This window comes from Electrophorus electricus, chromosome 3, assembly GCF_041902795.1.
Source record: "Electrophorus electricus isolate QZ-2024a chromosome 3, ASM4190279v1, whole genome shotgun sequence".
In the NCBI taxonomy this organism is placed as follows: domain Eukaryota; kingdom Metazoa; phylum Chordata; class Actinopteri; order Gymnotiformes; family Gymnotidae; genus Electrophorus; species Electrophorus electricus.
Window position 1 is genome coordinate 25034514 of NC_137499.1, and position 25430 is coordinate 25059943.

The 25430-nt window shown below is 41.7% G+C and overlaps 2 protein-coding genes and 1 long non-coding RNA gene across 5 annotated transcripts in view; all 3 read right to left on the reverse strand.

Annotated features, from left to right (window-relative positions):
• Nucleotides 1-9944: 9944 nt before the first annotated feature.
• socs3a (suppressor of cytokine signaling 3a) lies at nucleotides 9945-12623 on the reverse strand. The gene is made up of 2 exons (XM_027000391.3): nucleotides 12404-12623; nucleotides 9945-11844 (listed from the first exon to the last, which is right to left on the reverse strand). Exon 2 carries the CDS (start codon nucleotides 11776-11778, stop codon nucleotides 11149-11151), a length of 630 nt encoding a protein of 209 aa, XP_026856192.1. The 5' UTR covers nucleotides 11779-11844; nucleotides 12404-12623; the 3' UTR covers nucleotides 9945-11148.
• Nucleotides 12624-18848: 6225 nt separating this feature from the next.
• On the reverse strand, nucleotides 18849-19561 carry LOC145655751 (uncharacterized). The gene is made up of 3 exons (XR_014121709.1): nucleotides 19307-19561; nucleotides 19051-19101; nucleotides 18849-18949 (listed from the first exon to the last, which is right to left on the reverse strand). It is a non-coding gene; the product is annotated as an uncharacterized LOC145655751 (long non-coding RNA).
• A 3933-nt stretch (nucleotides 19562-23494) lies between these two features.
• Nucleotides 23495-25430, reverse strand: part of cyth1a (cytohesin 1a) — a 40933-nt gene continuing 38997 nt past the window's right edge. For all 3 annotated transcript variants that reach the window (XM_081710785.1, XM_027000323.3, XM_081710784.1), the window contains exon 13: nucleotides 23495-25043. In XM_081710785.1, coding sequence (XP_081566911.1) covers nucleotides 24965-25043 — 79 coding nt within the window. In that variant the 3' untranslated portion in view covers nucleotides 23495-24964. The remainder of the gene's footprint in view (nucleotides 25044-25430) is intronic.

Sequence of the window (25430 nt, forward strand, 5' to 3'; positions counted from 1 at the left end):
TATTATTTGGCAGTCATAGAGCTCTAATCGATCAGCCATCATGTTCTCATAAAAATGACCTCTGGAGTTTGGTTTTAAAATCTGAAAGAATTAATTCCAAATTTGTCACACATAGCAAGCGCAATACAGAACATTCAGACCTACCAAAGAGAAAACAATTTGACCCTTTTCCTGGTAAACAGGAATGGTTGGTTTATTTGTTCTGTCCCCAAACCTGCTGGTTCTCCCCTCTCACTGCACAACATATGCTGGGAAGTGTCCAACATGCAGCCCCTCCCCTGCAGATTCCCATCTTCACCTCAGTGTACAGAGGAGCACAGTGATGGGGGCCACTCCTATCCCTGGGCCCCCAGGGCCCCTGCCTCGGGCGTCTGTTTGTCAGCGCAGCTGTGCTTCCAGGAAAAGAAGTTGAAGAGTCAGAGAGGAAGTGGCGGTAGGCAGGTGCTGCGGTAGTGCTCTAGCACCTCGGCTGGGTTTGCTGTGCAGAGCAGCATATGGGAGTGTGAGGGTGAGCTGTACAGTAAGGGTTAGTGGTGAGAATGTTTCAAAGGCTGCATCAGACAGCATGACTAAAGGTGGGGAAGTGAGGGGGAGGGGAGCATAAGGACCTCCCTAGGCTGACTGCCGATCATTCGCTTTTTCCAGGGGGTTCCTGTCTTTCTTAATCTTTAATCTGTCTTTGTTTACTGGTAGTGTGAAGTTTTCTCAATACAGAACAACAGTGAGAGTAAAATGCTGGGAGATCATTAATTTATTAAGGGAAAAATGAAAGCCTTATGTATATGGGGCATTCCTGAAAAGTGTGTGTGTGTGTGTGTGTGTGTGTGTGTGTGTGTGTGTGTGTGTGTGTGTGTGTGTGTGTTTATTTATATAAATTTCCATGACAAAAATGTCCTGACGTAGAAAAAAAGAGGCAATATACCTTGTTTTGTTGTTTTTTACAAAGTCTACATGTTATATTTTTGGTTCCTGTTGTTAGGGTTAGGATTAGGTTTCATATTAGGTTAAGATTATGATTAGTTTTAGAACATTTTTATTACGTATATGTTGTTACACATATATTAAGTAAACAACATACATATGATCCCCGTGTCTGAAAACATACAACAAACATGTGTGAGAAAGAGACACACATGGGTATGTGTGTGTGTGTGTGTGTGTGTGTGTGTGTGTGTGTGTGTGTGTGTGTGTGTGTGTGTGTGAAATCAAGGCAATGGGAGTCTTGGCATTATTATGATCAGGATAACTGAAGGATATTTGTTCATACACTCACACACATGCAGACACACACACACACACAAACAACGCCTACTAACTATAACACCAAGCCCACCTGTATTTGTAGTTCCTGTATTTGAAACTGACAGGTTGCTAAATCCGGTAAGGTTGCAGTTCTCTAGGTGGTCGACTCATGCGTTGTTGCAGGAAGCAGTCTGGGTCTTTGTGGCGTAATGGCTAATGAGTGTGTCAGTATGACATGTTCTAAGAAAGAAGAAGTTTGGCCACACCAGTCGAGATATGGGAACCATATGACACTCCTTTAACAAGAAATTCACAGTCTAAAGCCACATTCTTTTCTGCCTTTCTCTGAAAACAGAGTTTAAAATAGTAGCACTTCACACTCTTAGCTTGTTCATTAGTGGAAACAGCTTCAACTAAGTAGCACAAAATGAAAATTAGACACTCTTCAAAAAAAAAGACCAAGCAATTATAACATGGCTAAATCTTGGGCAATCGCTTTCTGTGACAAAATGATATGCTATGACCAGAAGTGTTCCCTTGCGTCTGATTAAGCAATGCTGTTTCATCCATACCCGCTTGATGGGTACTGTATTGCTTCACGGGATTTACACACTTTACACATTGTCTAAGATGTTGTGTCTTAACCCAAACACTGACATACTGTGAGTCCCTTTATTTGGAAACCATGAGCCAGCAGAGAGAAAGAGGACCCTTTCCTTTCTCTGCTCTATAGAGAGGAGAGGAGAGTGGGAAAGGGAGGGTCAGCCAAGTAAAGTGCTGTCCATCAGTGCAGACACACTTATGTTCAGCACTTTGCGCTGCAGCTGCACCTCATGTTGGTATTGGCAGGGCAGCTTGAGGATGCAGATAGCTACACATTCCTGTAGGGGGCAGCATTCAAGGCTTCTCTCTCTCTCTTCCCCCACCTCTCCAAACATGATTCTAGCCAGAAGACACATCAAAGGAGTCAACAGCATTGGTTCATACATTTATCAGACTGTTTTCATACAATTATCATAAAGATTAGTATACAACTGTATTACATACCAGAAATCTAGTTTAAGGGGCAGTTGTAATAGTAATTATTTTAATGTTCAGAGAACAGCTGCCAGTTTGTGACAAGGTAATTGGTAACAGCACCTAGAACTAGCTGTCCTAGAAATGAAAAAGCTTTTTTTGGCAATAGCGTCATAATGCTCCCCTCAGTGTTTCCTGGAACTGGCGCTCCCAGTTGGAATGCCTCATTCAGACATTTACGGGCATGTTCAGTCTTTTTTGTTGTTGTGGTTCCTTTTTCAAAACATAAACATGTATCTCTCTGGTAACCAGCAGAGAGACCAATAATCCCTGTCATTCTTAGAATTCCCTCAGGCTCACTATGCAGCATTTCGATATCGTCATCTGATTGCAACTTTGATTAAATAGTGTGGTTTATGGAATTTAAAACCTACGTTATATTACCCTTTCAACTATTTGATTAAAGGCTTTACATGTGATCATTCTTAACCAAGCACATCAAAGCAAATTGAATTCTAGTAACTGCTAACAGTGAACCTGTATTAGCTCGTTTCTGCTAAGTCACACCCCTCTTTTATGTGTGGTTTCCAGGCAACAGTACAGTGTGTACTGAAAGGGTTTTCCACCCTAGCTTGCCTGGGTTACCATGGAAGCATGGCTTGAACTTGATGTCAACGCTTTGGTTGTTCTCTGCAGTGGTTGCTATGGAAGCAGAGGGTTTTTTTCTTTTCTCCCATGTCTGGGAGTGCTTCCAACTTATTTTCAACTTTCCTTTTTTTCTGTGAGTTCTGGGAGTGCTTCCAACTTTTTTTTCTGTTTCCGCGGACTGATTCTGAGTGTAAAAGCTTGTTTCATTGTTAATTAATTTTTTAACAAGGCTCCATGCCTTCAGTATTGAAGGCAGGTTTTTGTTGGTGGTCATTTTGTGCTGCCATTGTGTAAACATCTTCAGTCACAAGGAGAATAAAAGAATCTGCTGAGCTATTCAGAGCACTTACCAGCTTAATATCCTTTCAAGGTGATTCCAGAATACTAACTAGATCTTCAGCTGTCTGTATGGAAATCAGTTCTGAAGATGTACATGTGTTCCAGTGAATAATGGAAACTAAAGCTCAGGAAACGGGTGTATCGCAGAGATGTGTATCATAAATAGAACAGCATAGCAACGTAACATCTGATGACCTCTCTATTAGTCCTGCTCTGATGCAGGCTAATGGGATACATACAAAAAGTTTTGGCATGTTTATTTTTAATATCTCTAATGTTTGCATGTCTCTCATGTTTGTATGTCTCTCTTCTTTATAACCGTGTCTACTTTGCTTCAGGCCCATTTACAGTAAATGTTTTCCCTGTGGCTTCAAATCAAAAATGAAAGCGCTGACATGCACGGCCATGGAAAGGTGTCTGCTGCAGTGATCTTGTTCAGTTAGGCTGTGAGTGGTTTGTGACTGGAGTTCTGCACTGCCTAGTTCTCTAGTGTTTCGCCAGGAACTGGGGTCTGTGGGTGGAGATGGACAAGAGCACTTCATTTGGCCTCAGAGAGGTTGCATCAGAACACACTCTGTCCTGGATGCAGGAAAAGGATGCAGAGAACTGATTTGTTATGAGAGCCACATTTAATCTCATTCAAAGAGCACTGTGATAGTGCGAGAAATGCAAAATGTTTTTAAAATGCTGCTGGGGTAAGATGACCCAACAGGTTACTAGTATCAGTGTGTTCTTGGTAGCGAAGGCATATGGAAGTGAGATCCTTATTCAAAGCAAGTGAAAAGTGGATTCCTTCTGCAATTTGTCCGTATTTTGCTATCAATCCTAGAAGGAATTAGTGTACTGCATATCACAGACTCAGCCTGACCAATCAGAACAATTTCACATGACTGTAGACATTCCAACCCTGCTTCCTTGACCTGGTTACGTAGCACTGACATCATCTGTGAGATCTACAAAGGTGTGTGTGTGTGTATGTATTTCCTTGTCTGCCTCCGTGCCTGAGCTTTTGCAGTGCTGCTGATTTCTAGTCCTGTCCGGACAAGTCTGCTGGCATAAGAATGACACTAACTTTCGTTCATCTAATAGACTTCATCAAGAAGACCCACCGGCAGAAGGGTAGCACAAGTAGACATTTAAATACTTACATATGTGCTTCCATTGTCATTTCATGTATAACATTGTCTTCACAATTAAAGCGATAAAACGCCCGAAGAACAACAAATATACTCGGAAATACATTTTCTGGGATAGGTGATTAGCAAAACATTTAACCTAACCTTCGACTTTAATTAGACTTTAATTAGACAAGAATGACTGCAAAGCATAGTGTCTCACATATTAAATGTTCCCTTACGTACAGATTATTCATGGCATAAAGGTATGATGGCTGGAGTACAAACTAACAAGTTTGCAAATTTGAGCCATAACTGCTTTAATTGATGTGAAAGCATCCACACTGTCCCCGTCATACGCTTCCTTCAGTTATAAAGAACTAATTAGTCAGCTAAGTTGCTTTATTGTCAATTTCGTTTATAAACCCATAAGCTGCAGTTCCCATTACAAGTGAAATAGCTCTGCTGTGCTATTCGACTTCGATGCTTTCCAATAAATTCTGGAAGCCCGTTTGGTTGCTAGGACTCAGAGGCAAGAAAAGAATGCAGAACAGTAAGCAGCATTTCAGGATCAGGATTGGACATTCTCTCAGATTCCCTGTGTAATTCTTCTGAATAAGGCTGCTCTGTGGATAAGGACAGTTCTTTTGAAAAGCATTCAATAGGAACCACCTACTTTACAAATACCTTTCTCCTTCTTCTTTCTTTTTTGCACACAAACTGTACAAAAAGTCATGCTTACCTTGGCATTCCACAGTAAAGAAACTGTGACCTTGTGAATCAGATGTAGAGAATGTTTAAGGAACAATATGTAATAGTTATGTAACTGTTGGCAGTACTACAAAATGGCATTCAGTGTGTGATCATAAGCGTACCAATTCTATGTTGTGGAACATGCTTTTCAAATGTGTATAGGCCAGCTCAGTGTCTAGGCAGCTGTGGAGCGGCGAGGACGCGATAAGCTCTTACATAACAAGATGTGTGTAGATGCAAGTCATGTGGTGCACAGAGCTGTGGTTTCTGGGGTTTTTTGTCCCTTTCATTTCTTTGTTACTACCTTGACATTTTCCAGTCTACAGACCAATCAGTGGGTGTGTTGTCCGTGCTCCTCTGGATGCTTTTGAGGTTAACTGGATCAGACCCAGATCTGAACGCTACTGAGCTTTTATCAAACTTTTGAAAGGGTCCCTTTTGCACCTTGCTGGCATTAAAGGTATTAATGATGGCACCATAGTTTTTCCACCCATAGTTACTAAGCTTAAAGGAAAGACTGCTGGTGCTTGCAAGCGCCCGGGTGTCGTGTGATTGTGCATACCATCGTGAGCTGCGCCAGGCGGAGGGAGAGTAAGGGGTCGTGAACCCCTGTGGAGGGTGTTACTGTAGCCTCTGGAGCAAGGCAAACCATGGCAGCAAAAGTACATTGCCTGGGTACTTTCTGGGAAAGCATTGTCCACTGAACCGGCTTAAAAGGTCTGCTAGTGAAATACTTGAGTAAATACCTGCAGGGATAATGTCTGTTTCTCAATACAGAACACTACTGTAGTATTAGCTAATCCTTAGTTATGTTTTAAGTAGCATGATTCTAAACTTGCGAAATACAGGAGCAAACAGTTGTAGTATGCCAATAGTAATGTGGCATAAATTACCCTGGACACTGGACATATTCCATCGAATTTCATATCCTCTATAAGAGGAAAATGTTGGTCTCATTACAGATGATTACAGCACCACCTCATAGACCATTCATTTGTCACTTTGTTAAACAACCTACATATCTAACTTCTCACAGTGTTCAATGAGGGGTTCTCACTTATGTCTGTTTATGGTAAGGGTCTGTGTTTGAATCAACAGGGAGACAGACAGACTAGTATTTAGAGGCCTGTGGAGTATTTTACAGTGAAGATGTCAGCTCCACACGGTGGGCATATTCAACTGTTTGAACATATGCAAACAAAGTGGGAGTGGGGCAGCTCCAGGCAGTGGGGGCATGTCCACTGACATACTGTCAGCTCCACTTACTGCTACAAAGGAACCAGTCTGAAGGTGACTAGTCAGTACTGCAGAGTAAAACACTCAGCACGTTTCCCTATTGTCACCACTGTTTCCCCGTGTCAGCCCTGAGGTGTTAATTACTGACCCCCTGACCGATCCATCTCCTGATCTCTATCTCCATCACTCCTGATCTCTCCATCTCCTGATCAATCCATTCTGGCAGTGAGGTTGGAGGTCCTTCTACTAGACACAGTTACATTTACGGCATTTAGTTGACGCTTTTATAAAAAAAGAAAAAAAAAAGCAACTTACAATTATGATTGAGTACAACTTGAGCAATTAAGGGTTAAGGGGCCCAACAGCAGCAAGTTGGCAGTGAGGGGGCTTGAACCAGCAACCTTCCAATTACAAGTCAAGTACCTTAACCACTGAGCTACAGTTCACACATTCTGTCTTAGCATGTTGAACAGACTATTAGATACCTGGATATAAGTGGATAGAAAGCAGAGGACAGTTCAATATGTCCTCAATCGATTAAAGGTCTTCTCCTTTAATCTCTGTGTTGCTGCTGTTTACAGCAAAGTTCCTGAAGTCCTACATAATGAGAGTCTCTGTGTGTGTGTGTGTGTGTGTGTGTGTGTGTGTGTGTGTGTGTGTGTGTGTGTGTGTGTGTGTGTGTGTGTGTGAGTTAAAGAAAGAGAGAAAGATAGTGAGATAGAGGGTGAGCCTCCTCTCTCTTGGTCAGGGTCAGAACTGCAAGACAATGATATCTGTGACACCCAAGGAAGCAGCCAGTATGCTATGCTCGTCATAAGTTCACAGAAACACATTCACCATAGCAACAATCTCCAAGGTTTGGCGCCATCTCCCCATGTTTCCCTCATTTTTAACAGCTTGCGTAATTTCCTTAGACATATGCAGAGACCGCATGCCACAGATGCAAATGACGTCACATAATGACAGGCCACTTGTTTTGCTGGGGAGAACCCTTCACTGAGGTGAATGTTGCTTCTTCACATTTCTGACCTTTTTTATCACAAAAGTCTCACAGAAGTCAGAGATAAGCTTCCGAGAAGCTGTCGTTTAGGAAAACTCTCAGATCTGTATTATAAGATGAGATGAAAGCACCCAAGAACTGGACATCTGTTTCCACTGCTAGTCTTATCCTTCTCCAGGTTATCATGGCAAGAATTTTAGATATTGATGTAATTCGCGGAAAAGTGTTTGATCCTCTGATACCATGGCCATAAGATCAAATTTGCTTGTCTGCTAGTCATATCAAATCTGTTCACGGAAAATTATATTTTGCAAAGGTGGTATTTCGGGTAGCATGAGTTCACCATTAGTTTTAATTTAGAACAGCTGTCATGTTACCAGTGTACACACAGCAGTTCTTCAGAAGAAACCCGACCGAGGGTGGTGTGTTTGTGTGTCTCTTAACAAAAGCAATGTGGGTTCTCAAAGAGGAGGGGGGCGGGGGGAGTAGAGAGAATCATGCTCACAACAGCTTGTGTCATTACAGAATCTCCTCACTTCTATGGAATGTTACGTGGTTACTTCGGAATTTCGCTGTAGTTGATGGATAGATACCGAGGAACAATATATCTTGCACACAGTGCTGCCGTGATACTGTGAACAGTACTGATTCCAGAGATGTCAAACTTAAACTAAATCTTTCTTTAAACTAACATCTTTCTTTAAGCTATGTAACTGTATAAATACTTCACAAAATAAAGGTAAACGGAATAAACGGAAAAGAATTCAGGTGAAGAATAGCTCCATGGTATTGTTTTTATCGTATACGTGTAATTAATATTATCGCTTATATACATGTAATCAACATGATCACATTTTAAGATTAATATTAGTGACGTTTAGTACACTTATAAGTAAAATTACTGTTGTGTGAAGAGACGTGAAGTGAATAGCCTGTGTATTTCAGCCGGTCCATTTTCACAACAAAGAACTCGCATCCCAGTCTTTCATGCTACGCCAACCTCTCTAGACTGTCTCCGTGATAAAGGAGAAGTCCCAGTGCACGTGAATTTCGCTGTAATGGGAGCGGGAAAAAAAGCCTTCAAATCAACAACTGTCTCAACTGTCGCAGCGTGACTGCCACGATTCAGCTTTTTTTTTTTTTTTTTTTGCGAATCTGGTTGTAGTAGGAATGCAAGCCCGTTGGTGCTACACCTGTTTCCTGATGAGAGAAGCTCACGTGGTTTTTGACACGGACTATTTATGTATGTCTGTTTTTCTTTTGGTTTACTGTAAACTACAGCAACAGAAAGAGCCCACCGAGTGCAAAGCATGTGTAAGGAAGAGCCTGAAGGAATACACATTCCTGTGCAGCGAAACGGCCTTCACATAAGTCTGCACGCAGATGTTAAACATACTACAATGTACAGAACTAGCTGCTCTCACAAAGATGCATGTTCTAAGAGATCAGTATTTTGTCTCCCAAAAATACGTCAGCTGACACACGTGTTGCGCATTGATTACAAAAAAGCTTTGTGCACTCAAAACGGAACAGCAAGTGGTAAATTCATCCTCTGTTAAATGTCATGCAGTAAATAAAATTTTGCTGATGCCCACAGGGAGAATACGATACTTAAATTTAGATGTTATTTACATAGTTGTGTGCACCTGCGTATACACGTTTCCAGAGGGTCTCAATGGCTCGCGTACACACGACTGAGCACGTGAGCGTACATTCTGTTCGCCCAGACGTCAAAGCCACACCTCGTGAAACACTCCGGCAGCGTCACGTGGTTGTGGACACCCGGATCACTCGTGCAGTCTAACGAATGTACACGAGCCAAGCAATTCTCCTACTGGCGGGCGGACGAGGTTCGCACGCCGCCCTGTCCCCGCCCCTTGGGGTGTGGGATGGGTTTGTTTACCTCTCTTTTTTTTTATAGCATTTCCAGTTTAGTGCTGAAGGACAGGGTGCAGTTAATGAGAAGTCTATTATAAAGAAGGCAGTTCTGTCTCAGTGGTAAGAGTCATGGGCAGTGAGTATAAATGTATAACCTTACAGACCAGCATTACATTTTAATATATAAACCATTAAATATTGCGAGCAGTTTATTGTGTATGTACTATTTTGTCCATCTTCATATTAATAGGCAAGAGTTTGCCCTGATGATAATCCTGTTTAAATAATCGGTTAGTCATGAATGTCAAAGTCTTACTGGAAATGCCAACTCAGAGACATGGGGGGGCGGCGGGTACAATTCCCACTCTTAAGAATGAATATCACTGAATCAACCAGTTCCGGCTCAGGGATATTCTGATTCATCCCAGCAGGATGTGCTACTTTGGGATTACGCATGTCCCCTGTCCAAATATGTTCACAAATATGCTCCAGACAGGAGTTCAGTTTTGGTGAGTGATGTGTGTGTGTATGTTTGTTCATCTTATTTTGACACATTTCACATAAAAAAGGCTATTACGGTTACGAGTGGATGAGCCAGTCAGCCCTCGTGTCCATGACAACGGGCCTAACCTAGCTTTAATTCACTGTTACTGAGGTTTGTGCTTATAGTTCCCATTCCCATATGTTGAAGGAATCACCACGAATACACAAGGATGTTGTTTTTATAAAAAATAGTGCTCTTTAATATAAATTACTGAAATGATTTATAAATATAAATATGTGCAAAGTATTTTCAGTCTGCTTGCTTTTGATAGTTTCTTGTTTTGTTTAGTTTCATCTTCAAGCTTTTTCAGTGGGTCATATGAGCAGACATAAGATTGAAACATCTTTACAAAAGACAGCAGATAAAAAATTATCTTCACACATGTAAACGGTGTGTTGTTAAAGTACAAGAATAAGATGGGGGTTGAAACTTGGGCCCTTCCTTTGACAGACAGGAGGGTTAGGTTCCCCTATCTAAATACATTCATAAATGGCCACCTTCTGCTACTCTGTACCTCACACAAAGGCACCCCTCCTTCAGAATTAAGGGAGGCTTCTGATTAGCTGTCTCACATCCTCAGAACACACTCTCAACAAAGATGTTACTCTTCAAGTAAAAACAACAACAAACATCATTGATTCTTGCCATCTTGGATATTTTTTGTTTTCTCTATACCTTTTTGATCTATACCAGTTTATGGAATAAAAAACAAGAAACAACAACGATCAGGTTCTGTTTGCTTGTGTTATTTCTTTTTCTCATGCCCTGTTGTCACTTTCCCTGAAGTAATTTCTCAGAACTATCTCTGCCCCTGGGCAATGCTATTACTCACTGTTTTCCATGAAAGGCACTAATGATTACTTGGAAGAAGACAGTGGCAGGTTCCCATTTGCAGGAAATGTGGGCTCTCTGCTCCCTGAAGCGGGTGGGTGTGGTCGGGAGGGGCCCACGGTGGGGCCTGTGAGTACAGGTGGAGTTGATCCCTGGCTCCCAAGGCAAGCAAAGGTGTGGGGCAGCCAGACGTCCACAGCCGGATGGTCACTGTTCTGATGACAAGTCATGGTGCAAATAAGACTGTTCAGTTGAGATCCACTAGTCCATGGCTCCAAGGCCAACCTGGTCAGTGGGACCAGTAGCAGCACTTAGTTCATGTTGTTTTGTCTAAAACTGACATTGAGCTTCTCTCCAAAACTGTACTCTCTGTGGCCTGAAGCTTGGAGAGCAAGAGAAGTGAAGCAATAACTGTCCGTGTGCACGCTTGCCCGTCCCATAGTCTCGCTGCAGCAAACTCCCTGCTTTACTTCATTTTATTCAGTTCAGCAGCTCTACCCACAATCCTCTGGGGCAGCACACCTGCACTGAGCTGACACAGTGCTCTAAATGGCAGCGTCGTACTCCTGGAGGAAGTGGCTGAGGTTCTGGGGCAGCTGCTCCCTGGCGCTGGAGATGTCCAGGTGGCTGTTCACGGCCTTCCTGCACAGGTGCTGCAGGGAGGACATGGTGCAGGAAAACGGTCGCAGCAGCTCCAGCGGGATCTTCTCGCCACCCGAGTAAATGTAGTAGGCACAGCGGGCATTCCCGGCGCCCGCTGGCGCCCTTGGCGACAACATGTAGTGGTGCACGAGCTTCAGAACGCAGTCGAAGCGCGGCACTGACTGGGAGCTCTTAGGGTCCGTCTGGAGGAAGAAGGACCTGTTGTCGCATTGCACACGCAGGTTCTTGGTTCCTGAGTCGGTCTTGACACTCAGCGTGAAGAAGTGGCGGTTGTCAGAGCTGTCACGGATCAGGAAGGTCCCACTGGGCTCCGGCGCCAGCATGGCATTGGCCTCTTTGCCACTGATCGAGGCCCAGTAGAAGCCGCTCTCCTGTAGCTTCCGGACAGCGAGCTGCACCAGTTGGTACTGCACCTTGGAGCTGAAAGTCTTGAAACGGTGAGGAGCCAGCCGCACGTTGGCATCCAAGGGGCAGCTGCTCATGGCGGTGTCAAACTTGCTGTGTGTTACCATGGCGCTGCACACGCACCCTGAACTGGCATAAGATGGGTCCAAGTGTCACTCAAACACAACAGGTACCTAAGGGGGACAGGGAGATAGATGTATTAGAATTATAATTATACACAGTCTAAGATGTCAAATATCCTGTGCGAAATCATTACTACAGCGTTCAACAGTACAAACAGTGTTTGGAAATATTAGGAATTTCTTGAACACACCGATATTTTTAATAGGTTTCCCAAACCGTTAAGTAAATATGGTGAACATTTATCTGCATTAAACTAAACCACAGGCTCACCGTTACAAAGGGACAAACTTTCTGACAAGAGCATTTTCTATCGTTCTAACGTATATTTTGTAATCACCGGTATATTTGATATATGGCATAAATAATAGACTACTATATGGGAAATAACCTATCCGCTTTATCTGTAAAGTTAGACTTTATTCATTTTAGGTAGTTTTTTTTTTTCTCCAATTTCAGCTAGATCTGTCTTAAAAACGGCCGATGACATGCGCACGTTTAGGTCAATATTTGTGCATTCGATGCCTCGGTTCCTTCCTCTAGTCGATATAATGTATAGTATATGAATCCGAATGTATGAAATACTAGTTAGACATTCCTTATCTCTATTACCTTTATAGGTCCTTCTGCCAGACAAAGAGCTTTGCTATATCCACAGCAACCGTGAACGCAGACAGATCCGTTGGTCGGGCGTTCCCAGTGTCATACGGCTGTCTAAAAGAAGCAGCAGAAGTACATTCCCTCTTGCAAACTTTGTATTCCTCCGTGCGCGTCGGTGTACGCTGCTCGGCGCACGTTCTCGTTGTCTGGCTGTGCCCTGCAGTAAGCGCCGAGGCTCCGTGCCGTGTATAATGTAGCCCGCGGAAGCTCCACCCCCACCGCACGCCACACCCGAAGCCATTCCAGTAAGGGTAGGCTGTCAGTAACTTCTTTTAAAGCACGATTCCTGGTATTCGCACTAGCCCTCCCCTCCCCCTCCCTGCCTTTGTTCTTCCAACGAGGAGAAGTTATTTACAGTAAGTTTGTGTCGCGCGAGACCGCTCCTAAACTGATAACAAGACGTTATTACTAATCCTACGTCGTCTTTTCACATTTGGGAATCCGTTCGTAGTACAAACATAAATTAGTAGGTAACATTTGGTCAATGCAATTTGTCGGTATGTAGTTAAAATTCTCTGCGGTTAACAAAGAGGTACAGTTGCTATCCTGATTGCGGCAAATCGTTAATATTTGTCAGGGATACTCTTATTTTACCTTGTTTTACTCGCAACTTTAACATCAAAACCCCAAAGAAACCTTGACCAGATTAAAACGTGCATTTTTAAACACAGGAAACCAAAAACGCAGCAGTGACTCCTATGCTGCTCATGCACATGGGAGTGATAAGTCATTGGTACTACGCTGAATCGGTTTGGCTTGTCATCAGTCATAAACACGAATTCGGGGACACCTCCCTCTTACTCTGAACCGTCTTAACATCATCGAGGAGGCCAATAACAGCTATCGCTATTAATGCACAACTTTCCTGAAATTGCACTTTAGTTTCGAAAAACCGCACATAAATCACGAGCCGCTTTGGGAAAACTCCAGAAGTCTGTATTTAGTGCGTGTAACTGAGCTTGTCGAAAGAATTCAGGTTTGAATGTTGAGTGAACTGCAGCGTGTGTGGTCGATTGTGGACGAGCGGTTATACGCGGGGACAAGCAGCTGTGCTCGGAAAGGCGCGAGGAGCCTGGGAATGACGAAAGAGGCTCAGGCTCGGGCGCTGACGCCACAGGTGTGAAAAAGTGCGTGCTGCTAATTTCAGGAAAGCGGAGCGTTATTGTGATGAAACACGATCACTCTTGGTGTTGTCACAACGCGATACTCTGTGGAATTACCAGTTTTTAAAAATAAAATAAAATTAGCACGGACGCGGAAGCGGAACCGAAACACGGTCTGTAGCGATTGACACTGAAGAAAACAGTGAGAATAGTTATAAGCGAAATCCTCTAGCAAGGATTCCGTCCACCCACTCAGGGAAAGTTACACTCTGTTCGGCAGAGCTGAGCTGGACTTTCCGTAACAATTTTACAGATAGTGACTTTAAAACTCTCAGATACTCTTAAGGTCCCAACCCGAAACTTGTTGACCAGTGACCCATACTGCCTTTGGGACCTGTATGCTTTTGACCTACCTTTGCTATTAAAAAGATTTCAAGTCAGTCTCTCTCTCTCTCTCTCTCTCTCTCTCTCTCTCTCTCTCTCTCTCTCTCTCTCTCTCTCTCTCTCTCTCTCTCTCTCTCTCTCTCTCACCCTCTCATGTATGGAATTTTTTTCTGGAGATCTACATTATAGAAAACACACACACACACACACACACAGAGAAAGAGAGAGAGAAACAAATATTTATAACACCCCTGAGACAGCTCTTCCCATATTTCTAAATGAAATGAGTAACTCATTTACTGATTGCATGAATAAAGCAAACATCCAGTAAGATGTAGTCTTTCCCAGACTTGCTGCTTAGCATTATTTAACTGTAACCTATTTGCTTTAGATAAATGTATATTATTTGCCATGGGAAACAGGAAGGGTGTGTATCACAATTATTCAAGGCAGTTCACAGAATTGGAATTTATCAAAGAAATCATGTACATGCACAAACACACAAGCATTTTTAACAATATGACATACCATTGCATTTATAACAATGAGATAATGAACTGAAATCACCAATAGCGGCTTCTGAAATATCTATAAGATGTTCATCTGTGATGTTTGCAACTGATGTTTGAAAGTGCTTTTTTTAATTAAAAAATAATTCTACCTGCAAGTAAATGAGTGAAAAATATGCTCTGTCTCTCATTCATGGATCCCTTTGTGATGACCCGTTGGGGAAATAATGACCCCCACTGAAACAGCCAATGAATGTGTAGCAATGATCTAATCCTTGCCCCAAACAAAAGAAAAGCGAATGATCCAGGTTCTTCCTCATTAGCTGTAAGTGTTCTGACACCTCAGGAAGCGGCATAGTGCCACATTTTGGGGCCCCAATGCAAGAGGCAGGGTGGGGGCCTTTTTAAAAATTTGTATTATTAAAAAAAAAAAAAAATTAGAATCCCATCTTTGGGGTTTGGGGGTGCGTTCGAGTCTATCCCCAGAGTGTGTGGCCTGTATGCCCCTCGCCTATGTCACTTATCCTGGGAGCTCATTGGGCTCTTATTTCCTGCTCCATTCCACTTGTTTACTCAGGTTATCAGCTTTTTTCCCCTGTAAACCGATTCCCAACCATTACAGGAACAGGAGAAGAACACGCATCCACAGCAGTATTACTACTCTGCAAACGAGAACAGTCATGATCAGGGCATCTCCTGTCTTTGGGTTCCTGTAATGAGAGGTGTTCTGACAGGCCCAAGTCAGCTATTGTACACCTGCTCAGAGTTTCTCCTGGTTCTTTCTCCTGTACTTCTAAGCCGCCTGCCCGTGCCTCTTATGTCGAAGTTCCCACAGATCGTCTACTGTTACAAATCAACCTGCTTTAAACGGTTTTGGTCTGGATGCTTATGGCGACTCAGCAGTTTTGAGAATGAAGAGCAATTTGTGCCAGGGCAGTTTACTGAATCTGTAGAGGACAAAGGCAGACCTCAGTGTGGCCAGCCTGACTTGGCAGGAAAGGAATTTTGTCTTTCCAAATGAAATAACATACTGCACTGCATACCCAGCTGTGTTTGGCTTATCATGTTAGCATCTTCTATGAATGGAAAATAAAGACTTGGGTTCAGCAGCCAAGGATAAACAAAAACAGATGCTGGGCATTGTGAGAGCGGAATATCAAGAGCTTTTCTTACCAGGCCATGCGTCATCTTAGTTCCTCTTGGAGAAATTCCGCTTCTCGCTTGCTTAGAGTTTATACTGCTTATTTTGTTTTTTTAAATTTGTTTGACCTTCTGCTTGACTGACTGGTTTGTTCCTTCATGGGTGCTTGATCTCCTCAAAAGTAAATCCTACCACTGGGAGTCATGAATGAAGTCAAGTTTTCCATAACACTACATGTGTCTCTGTTTTCCCTAAAGTATGAACCAAGAGCCTGGATGGCACTGTATTCAGCTAAAAGTGCTAACCAATATCTTCATGGGCACTGTTACAATCAGTTCAATCAAATATATGCACATATGTAGAACCAGGACATTTTACACAGACAGCAGTGAATATCTCTAATCAAATAGAGACTTTCTCCCTATTTACATTTTCAGACCCTGAAGCTTGTTTTCCAAGTTTGTGGAAATTACTTTGTCTTTTCTGTCCCTTGAAATGTCAATAACGATGTTTCCCTAGGCAACACATGCAATTACACACCTACCCACACATACAGGCTGTTTTCCTGTAGATTTACTGTAGAAGATGCCTGTGTGGGTCTTTTATAACAGGTACTATGAAAGCACAGCAGAAACAAAACCTTGTGAAAGCTTCCCACACCAACAGACATTTTAAACTGGAAATGTAATCCAATTACTAGACTGCCGGCTGCATGACACTTGTTATGAAGAACATTTTCACCCTAAACCAGTTACATGGCATAAAACACGTCACCATAATTCACTTATTCCTTTGCATTGAGCCAGCTGCTAAGAAAATAGAAGTCTGATTTATCATAGTTTTCCCATAATCGCAGTCTAGAGAGTTCTGATGAACATGTCCTCTAGTGTTGATTAACATTACAGATATTACTGATATTCTTATTGTTTTGCTTCAGATTTGATATACTTTGGTGATAAATGCACCACAACAGTAGTTACAGAAAATGCTGGTTTTATAAAAAAAAAAAAAAAAAGACATCTGGAAAAGAGTTGTAATGGAAGTTTCCATTTAAAAGATCAGCAGAAAAAAAAAAGATCATTAAAAGATCGTTAGATCATTAGATTTGTTGTTTTAGGAATAGTATGATGACCATATATAATTATTTCTGTCTCATTATTAAGATATAAACAGAAAAAAATGGAAATACATACCCCCAAAAATTGTGTTTAAAATTAAATTAAATTGTGTTAAATTAAAGGACACAATTTCCAGAACAAAATGGCTTCTATAGGCAAAATTTTGTATTTAGTGTGACATCCTTTGGCAAGTACTTGAACTCTTTTGGCAAGACTGTCCTGAATGTTTGTTATACCAGGCTTCTTTTGGGATTTTTTCAGTTGTTCGTTAGATTTAGTGTGTCTTTTCCTGCTATTTCTCAAGTACTTGCCAAAGGAGGTCACACTAAATACAAATTTTTGCCTATAGAAGCCATTTTGTTTTGGAAATTTCTCAAGTGTTAGGGGAGGTCAGCCTGTAGAAACTGTTCCTTCTGATTTTTTTTCTGTTTTTTTTTAATATGCATACTGGCTAGACAAGAATCAATGACCATACCTCATTTTAAGTCACTCAAATCACTCAAATTTCCCATTATTATGAGAATTCCCATGATGAAACTTATTAATATTTTATTTACACATTGACTTGTGTGTGTGTGTGTGTGTGTGTGTGTGTGTGTGTATATATATATATATATATATATATATATATATGAGAGAGAGAGGGAAAAAGAGAGAGATATTCAAAATTGTAATGAAGTGAATAAGGTTTCCAGAGAAACAGGATGTTTCAGACAGAGGTCCTTCATCGGCTGTGCAAAATGACGAAGGACCTCTGTCCGAAACATCCTGTTTCTCTGGAAGCCTTGTACATTTCATTACAGTTTTGAATATCTCTACATCTCTTACTAGAGCCTAGCCTTTATGGGGTAATACATCTTAGGAATGTTCTAATGCTTTTCTCTTTTTGTTTCTATATTTTTTTTAAAAGATTGTATTAAATTCATATTTCTGTTTCATATTTTTGTCTCATATCTGTTTCTTATTTTCTCATTAGTAAAGCACTTTGAGTGAAAGCAATATATGAAAGGTGCTATATAAAAAAAATTATAAACGTTCCTTGCCTTACAGTACACTGCAGTTTAAGATTCACCTGGAATCTTCTTTGATGCATACACCAGGATACACCATAGCAAAAATGCAAGCTGGCAGAGGTAGTGTGATGTTCTGATGCTCTAGACAAGGTTCTGCTTGGAAATCTTGGGTTCTGGCATTCATGTGACTGATACTTTGACATACACCACCTATCTAAACATTGTTGCCACTGGCTTGCTCATTAGGGATCCAGAGCAAAACATTTGTAAAGCTGCTCTCTAATCAAGTTTAATCGAGCACCGGTGAGAGGTGATACCACAGGACATCTGAACTCTGTGATTTATATATATATATATATATATACACACATATATATATATAAATAAAATATCTCTACATCTCTTACTACAGGCTAGGAATGTTCTTTTTGTTTCAATATTTTAAAACAAATTCTATTAAATTCATATTTCTGTTTCATATTTTTGTCTCCTATCATTTTATTTGAAAGTTCTTTTTTAAAGATTATAGATTATAAATTATGTAAGAATCACAAACAGTTTACGAGGTACTTAACCGTGCGCATTCATAAGTATTACTGTAAATCCTCTACTGTACATCTGTTTCACTGACCTAAATAAACATTTTTCTTGGTTGAAAAATATGGTGGAAGAATTATGTCTGTCATGAATTATGTTCTGAATTATGTTCTGTCATGTTTTCTAATGTAGGCAGCCCACAAAAAAACCTTTTCACAATAATGTTTGTGGATCAGTACTCCAGATATATACATGTATGTGCACAAGGACGGGGAAAAAAAAATAATAATAATTTTTCATAACATGTCCCCTTTCATGCCTGCTAATTACAGAAAAATTAATTTATTTTAAGTGCCATGGTGTATGATGCCACTAGACATGTACATATTCCTTTGCATACTAAATACAGAATGTCATTGTTTATTGTTCTTTGTGGTTTTACAATATGCTATTAAATGGTCTCTACTGCAACCATAAAAGTGTCGCTGAGGGGAGAGACCGACGACATGGGTGGAACTCCCCCAACCCCAACCACCCCCCCACCCCAACACTGGGCTGTGCACGAACCATGAAGGTGCACAGAGCCCTTCAACCTCCTCACGGTTGGCTCGTGAAAACGGAAGCGGTGTTGTGTTTCGTTTTGGTGCTTTCTGCTCAGTGGATCTGATACTGTCCTCAGCTGAGATGTGAGAGCTGAAATGAGAAAAACTACACTAGAAAAACATAATTGAGAAACTGAGAATATCTCAGAGTTTCAGAGTTTAATCATATGAGTTGAGGTACTGATCACTCACTGTAGAGTGTGGCCTGATCCACTTCTTAGCAGGGCCTTATTGTTATTATTGCTGGAAGGAAGTGAATATAACCAGTCACGCCTTGTCATTATCATTATTTTCCATTGTATTACTTCAGGATGTAGTAAATGCAGTAAGAGCAGATGAATTGTAATTATCTTTAATAAATAAGATGTCTTTGGCTGATTTTATCGGTCTGTAATGATGATAAAGCGTATTATGAAATAAAGTAAGAAAGACAAAAAGAATTACTTACTTTCCTATTTATGAATACATTTGCTTGTGTGGAATGAAGACAGTTGGTTGTGGGTTTCTTCAAACCTCAATAAGAATAATCAAATTTAATGACCACTGAAAGGGAAATTAAACTAGCTTAGGAGGCACCTGGACTTTGATCTTAACAGAACCCAGCAAGTCTAATGATATTACCTAGCAGATGGTAGCTACCCACTCCAATCACTATAATAGCAGTCTGTACATTTCTCATACGGTTTGGCAGCTTGTAGTCTACCTAGCCACCCCTTTCCTCTCAGCAAGCAGAACTGCAGCCTTGGAAACTGTTGGTGTTCAGGCCCAGTGACATGTTTGTGTTGCCATAGTGACCCAGGTTCATCTGCTCAGCTCTGGAGGTCTGGGCTTCTGCCCAGTGGAAGCTTCCAATACCTGTTGAGGCTGCCTTGTAGTTTTTGGCAGCTGCCATTTCCTGGTTCTGCCCCCACGGCCCCAGAGAACAGCGCAGTAGTGTTCAGTGGGCTGGCCTGATGTTCTCCCTGTGGAGAAGCCCTCTCCCTTTCAGAGTGAGCCTTTCTTCTCCCCAACTCCATCCTCTAGCATGGGTAGGACAAGTGCCGGAGCCTCTTGCTGCTGTTCGCCAGTTCCTTATTTGTTTTAGCAACATCTTACCTGCAGGACATTCCCCTGGAGGGCATTTGTCTCACTCTCCACGCTCCCCTGTGCCATAACTCCCAGCATCCCCTTGGTACAGAACAGTGTGTCCTAGTCTCACTCTAATAAAAACAGCCCATGTAGTCCTTCCAAAGAACATTCTCTACCTTGTTATTACTGCTGGTGTTGCTTCAGTAGGTTTACAGCATCAGCCAGGGTTGGTTTGGGGTATTACAATTACAGCAAAGAAATTGTTAAAGGCCAAAAACCATCAAGGAGTGACAAAGATATTAGAATTTTGTTTTCTGAATTTTAGTTACCTACATAGAAATGGTTCCCATACCAGGATTATGGGCTACAATGGTGTATGAGACCAGTATTTGTGTCAAGTAAATTCCGCAAAACGTATCAACATATATAACATTTTCTAGCTGAATTCAGCATCTGTTCACTACCTTTCAGATGTTTTGTAGTGGCAATTTCATATTTAGGGCTTTATCTTGTGTTTAGGCCCCATATTGTGTTTAGGCCTTAATGTCATGTGTAGGCCCCTGTAATGTCTTTAGGCTCCAGTATTGTGTCTAGTCTCAGAGCATGTACAAGCTTCTGATGCATACAGACCTGCCCAGTATTTATGATTTAGCGAGTACAAGCAAGTGTTGTCAGCACTGATGTTTTACAACTGTTTGTCAAAGCTCGTGCTAAATATGCGTTACTGTGGTATTATAGGCCAATTTCATTCCTCTTCCTGGTTGAAGAAATTTTGTTTGTAGGTTTGTAGGTCTTATGTGCATTCCGGGAAAACTATTTCAGATGACTGTGTCCTCATCATCCCATATATGTAAATATAGGTCAATATTGAGCAACCCATTCACTGAGCTAACCTCTTTTATGGTGTACAGTAAACATTTACTCAGTTTCCAAATGTGTTTAAGGGTGAGTGTTATTAAACACAGCTGATCTGTGCTTTTTACTGTGTTATCGGGTGTTTGTACACGTTATGTTTCCAAAGTGATAGTTAAGTGGTACTTTTCAAAAGTATTAACTACTAGAGCCAGAATGGTTTTGTCATCTTAAACTCTCTCTCTCTCTCTCTCTGTGTGTGTGTGTGTGTGTGTGTGTGTGTGTGTGTGTGCGTGCGTGTGTGCGCAAGCGCGGAGAGCGGCGCAGGTGCTATTTAGCGATGAGGGTTCTGTTGTCGTCGAGCTGTTTAGCTGATGGCTCTCACTGCTGGAGTTCCTGCCCAAGTTTGTTTTCTTTCAACTGAAATGACTCGGACAGAATGGAAAAAGCTACAGGTCCCTCCTACATGGTCAAATTACAAATGCAAAACAAAGACTTCTTCCAGGCATTCTCTCTCCCTCTCTCTTTCACGCTCTCTCTCTCTCTCTCTCTCTTTCATGCTCTCTCTTTCTCGCACCCTCTCCCTCCTCCTCTTCCTCTCTCTCCCTCTGCTCCTGCAGACTTAGTGGAGGTGATCCCCCCCCCCCCCCCCCCCAACCCACATCTTGATTTCTCGAAAATCATCCAAATGCCCTTGTCTTGTGTAAACAAAGCCATACAATCCTCTCCAGCCTCACAGCCCGAATGTAAATACAGGAATGTGGGCAGTGATGTTCAGCTCGTTCACAGCTAGGTCGAGCATGAAGCCATGCTCATTTCAGTGGCATCTCCTAAAACCAGCTCTACGCAATGGATTATTTTCCTTTAATACAAAAGCAAACCAACAGCCTCATCTCAGTGTGACATATTGTTACAATCCTGTTAAGATTACACCGAGACAACGAGAGGCGGCAGAGGACAGGAAGTCGTGGCATTTCGTTCTGTGGTTACTTAGCTAGAACCTATCTCTGAGCAGAATCTGTAATATCTGTAATGTTAATCAACACTAGAGGACATGTTCATCAGAACTCTCTAGACTGCGCTCATGGGAAAACTATGATAAATCAGACTTGTTTTTTCTTAGCAGCTGGCTCAATGCAAAGTTAGAATTTGCATTTTTTCCCCCCCTTTTGCTATCATAGATATTCCTCTCTGGTCAGTTATAGCTAATCAGTCTGTACTGTTCATCATCTGTCCATGTCATGTTCCATGGAAGAAAACCTCATTTTCCATGAAACTGCTCATGGTTGTGAATTATCATCCAGTAGTCATGATGGTGTTGTCAGCAAGGATGAGAGTTTATCTGTTTCTACTGCTGTGACCTCCAGGTAGCAGAGTCTTGTGTAGTCCTGAGACTCGGTATGAGCTCCAGTTAGTATTGCCTAGACCTGAGACTCGCTATGGCCTCCAGTTAGCAGAGTCTCACGTAGCACTTAGACTCGTTTGAGAGGCAGAGGGCCTCTCCTTATCAATCCTTATCAAACCCTTCAAATCAATTCTGGTTTGCTGGCTTACAGCTTCTCCTGCATAAACAAAGTGTGTCACCTCAGTAGTTTACTGGCATTATGTTGGCAAGAGCAGTTATATGTAGACTTCAGAGAGCATTTAAATGTTCTGCATCCTGAGCTTGCAATAAAAATGTGTGTGTGTGTGGGGGGGGGGGGGGAGGCAGGGGTTATCAGTTAGGTTTCTTATAAATGAGCTTTTATAGTGGAATGGACTTTTTGTTCTCTGTCTTCTGCTATGTCTCTGCCCTTAACCAACACCAGAGCTTAGGTATCTTAAAACTAACTTGTCACGCAATGACACTGCCACCTCTTGGCAGGTTTTAATATTGCATAATGTAGCATGATGTTATACAGTATGATGTTATACAGTAGTAAATGCCTTGGGAAATGCTGTTGTTGCTTAGGTAATTAAAATACAATATATGGATTTTAGTATCATTTTAGCTCATTTAACCAGATTTTGTTCTAATAACGGTGGACAGCCACATTGATCAGGTACCAAATACACAGACATTAAAAGTAGATTTTTTTTTAAATATACTGTAATATTTATTTTAGTATGAATTTTTAAACACTTTAAACAAAAAAAAAGAAATTGGCACTCAGCTAATATATTTGCTACATACACATTTATATAAAATGGAGAAAGATATTTGCTATACAGTTTAGTATATACATCCTTGATAAATAAACCAATACTGCTCAGATTTAACGTTTTGTTCAGAGAAGTGAATATATTGAAATCGCTCACGTTGAGAAAAGCTCAAAGGCAGGGGCAAAGCCAGGTCAAAGAAACAGTGATGTGTAGCTGATGCATTCGTGGATATGGAACTCAACCTTAAAGCTGGAAGAAAATGTAAACGATCTCCCTACCATTCTGTCTTAGTCACATTTTCACCAGCTCTGAGCGCTAAAAGGCCTCAGGCAGGAAGGCAGATTGGAGCTGCCTCCAGTTCTCGAATCCGGTCTTGCCTCATAAGAACACAATAGTGGGTTTAAGGGACACTTCAACGTCCTAGTGTCACTCCTCAACAAAAGCTAGCTAGCATTACACAACATGAGCTCTCTCAGGTGTTCCTGTAAACCTAATCCTAATCTGAACCTAATCCTAGAGTTGGCTTTTCACTGGAGTTGGTGTAACGCAGCCTGAGTTTGGGCTTTTGTGCATGTCCGCAAAAAGCTTGCTTTCTGCTGCATTCGTTCATGATGTGAGTCAGAGCATCTCAGACATGCAGATTCTCCAGAACAGAAGGAGCACGACAGGGCAACTCCTGCGAATTGAACTCCACTGCAGATGTTTGAACGGGTATGGCACAGCTTGCTAGACGAACCCTGGTAAGTCCCTGGCCCTGTGTGTTTTTTTTTTCCTAAGTACTTTGATGTTGAGTCGTAAATGTTTGTGATGATAACCCCTAGTACACCTGAAGTTGGAGTCTTATTTCAGAATGTCTGGGGTTTTTTTTTAATTAAAAACAATAACTTTTTGGAACTCGATATCATGTATGCTTACTTGAGAAATTTATGGTGGGAAAACTTTATGTTCAGTAAAAAAAAGGGCAAAAGGTAACCAATACAAAAAGCAGTAAGACACATGACTAGGTATCACCACAAACTTCCAGCATGAGTGGTTATTTAAATAGTTAAGCCCAGAACTATGGGTAAACTCCGGGATTTTTCAGAACAGGTCATAGCATTGCTGAAAAACATATTTGGCAAACACTTCTATGCAGTTAAATACATGAACAGCTTTGCAATATTCATGTCATTCAGCACAAAATACACGGTAGCATTCATGGAGAGTCTCACAGTAGGACTGCCGTTTCTGCAACAGTTTGGCCTTTTACCACACAGTAAGGGGGACCAGCACAGATGCTGGGGCATCTGATCCCAGATCAGAGAGGCAATGCACTTTTGAATCTGGCCATGTATTAAACATCACATGCACAGACACTGTCTTTTTCATCCCTTATGCAAACAATGTAGCAGTTTACACTAGAGAAAAAGAGAATATACAGAGAATAAAAATGTAAAAATCCACTTATTGCCTGTACACGTTAAAGCATAAAAAGAAGTCTCTGAATGGCAGGAAAACATTTTTGGTAAGCCACATTCTGTCAGACCCGCTGATTAAACGAGAATGCATGTTTGCGTATGTTTAAGACAGTGGGGGGGGGGGGGGGGTTACAGAGAGGGGAAGAGAAAGAGAGCGAGAGTTCTATGAAAGGAACAGGAGACAGAAACAGAGGCCATGGTTTGGTTTAGTATGAGGACAGAATTGACTCTTTGGGGGTTTGAAGAGGGGAGAACGAAATGCCCTCACCCTCCTCAACAACACACACACACACACACACACACACACACACACACACACACACACACACACACACACACACACACACACACACACACACACACACACACACACACACACACACACACACACACTGAACTGAGGGAGAAGACATTCAAACAGAGGGGGTACAGTCCAGACCTTTTTTTCTCTATCCAACTTTATCCTCAACCCTCTTCCGCCCCAAATAAGAACACCCCACATTCATCCTCTTCATATTCCAGTCCTCTCCACTAAGGAGCACTTTCACACAGCCCTGAATCTCCAGAGTGCAGCACCCTGAGCAAATCTAATGCCTCTTCATGGAGGAGACCTTCTTCTTCCTGGCAGCCAGCATCTCGTAGAAGGGGTCTCGGCTGATTGCTGCCCTGCAGGCAAGATGGGACAAAATACTATATGATAAATAAAGTGTCACAAGCTCTGGGACCACCCATCTCTTCATGTTTAAGCATTTTGGTAAACTATTTAAGATACTATAAAGGCCAACATCAGAAATGACCAAAATCAAGGGCGGAAATGCCTATAGCCTATATAAAATACATTTAAAGCCAGAACACACTGAAAAACTGCTGCCAATCAAGACTGTTCAGGTGCTTTAGTTCAAACAAGAGCAGGCATTATACACTGCAAATGGACGTGGATCTGATTTTCAATTCCATATGTGTCTCATTCACTGAACCTCTGGGACATTTTTTTGTTTGTCTCTCAGAACAAGTATCTGTGTTGTCTTATTTGATGTTTCAGGCTTCTTAGTT

What these genes read in the sequence shown, in the direction of transcription:
- socs3a (XM_027000391.3), bottom strand. Translation starts at nt 11,778, where the DNA reads ATGGTAACACACAGCAAGTTTGACACCGCCATGAGCAGCTGCCCCTTG.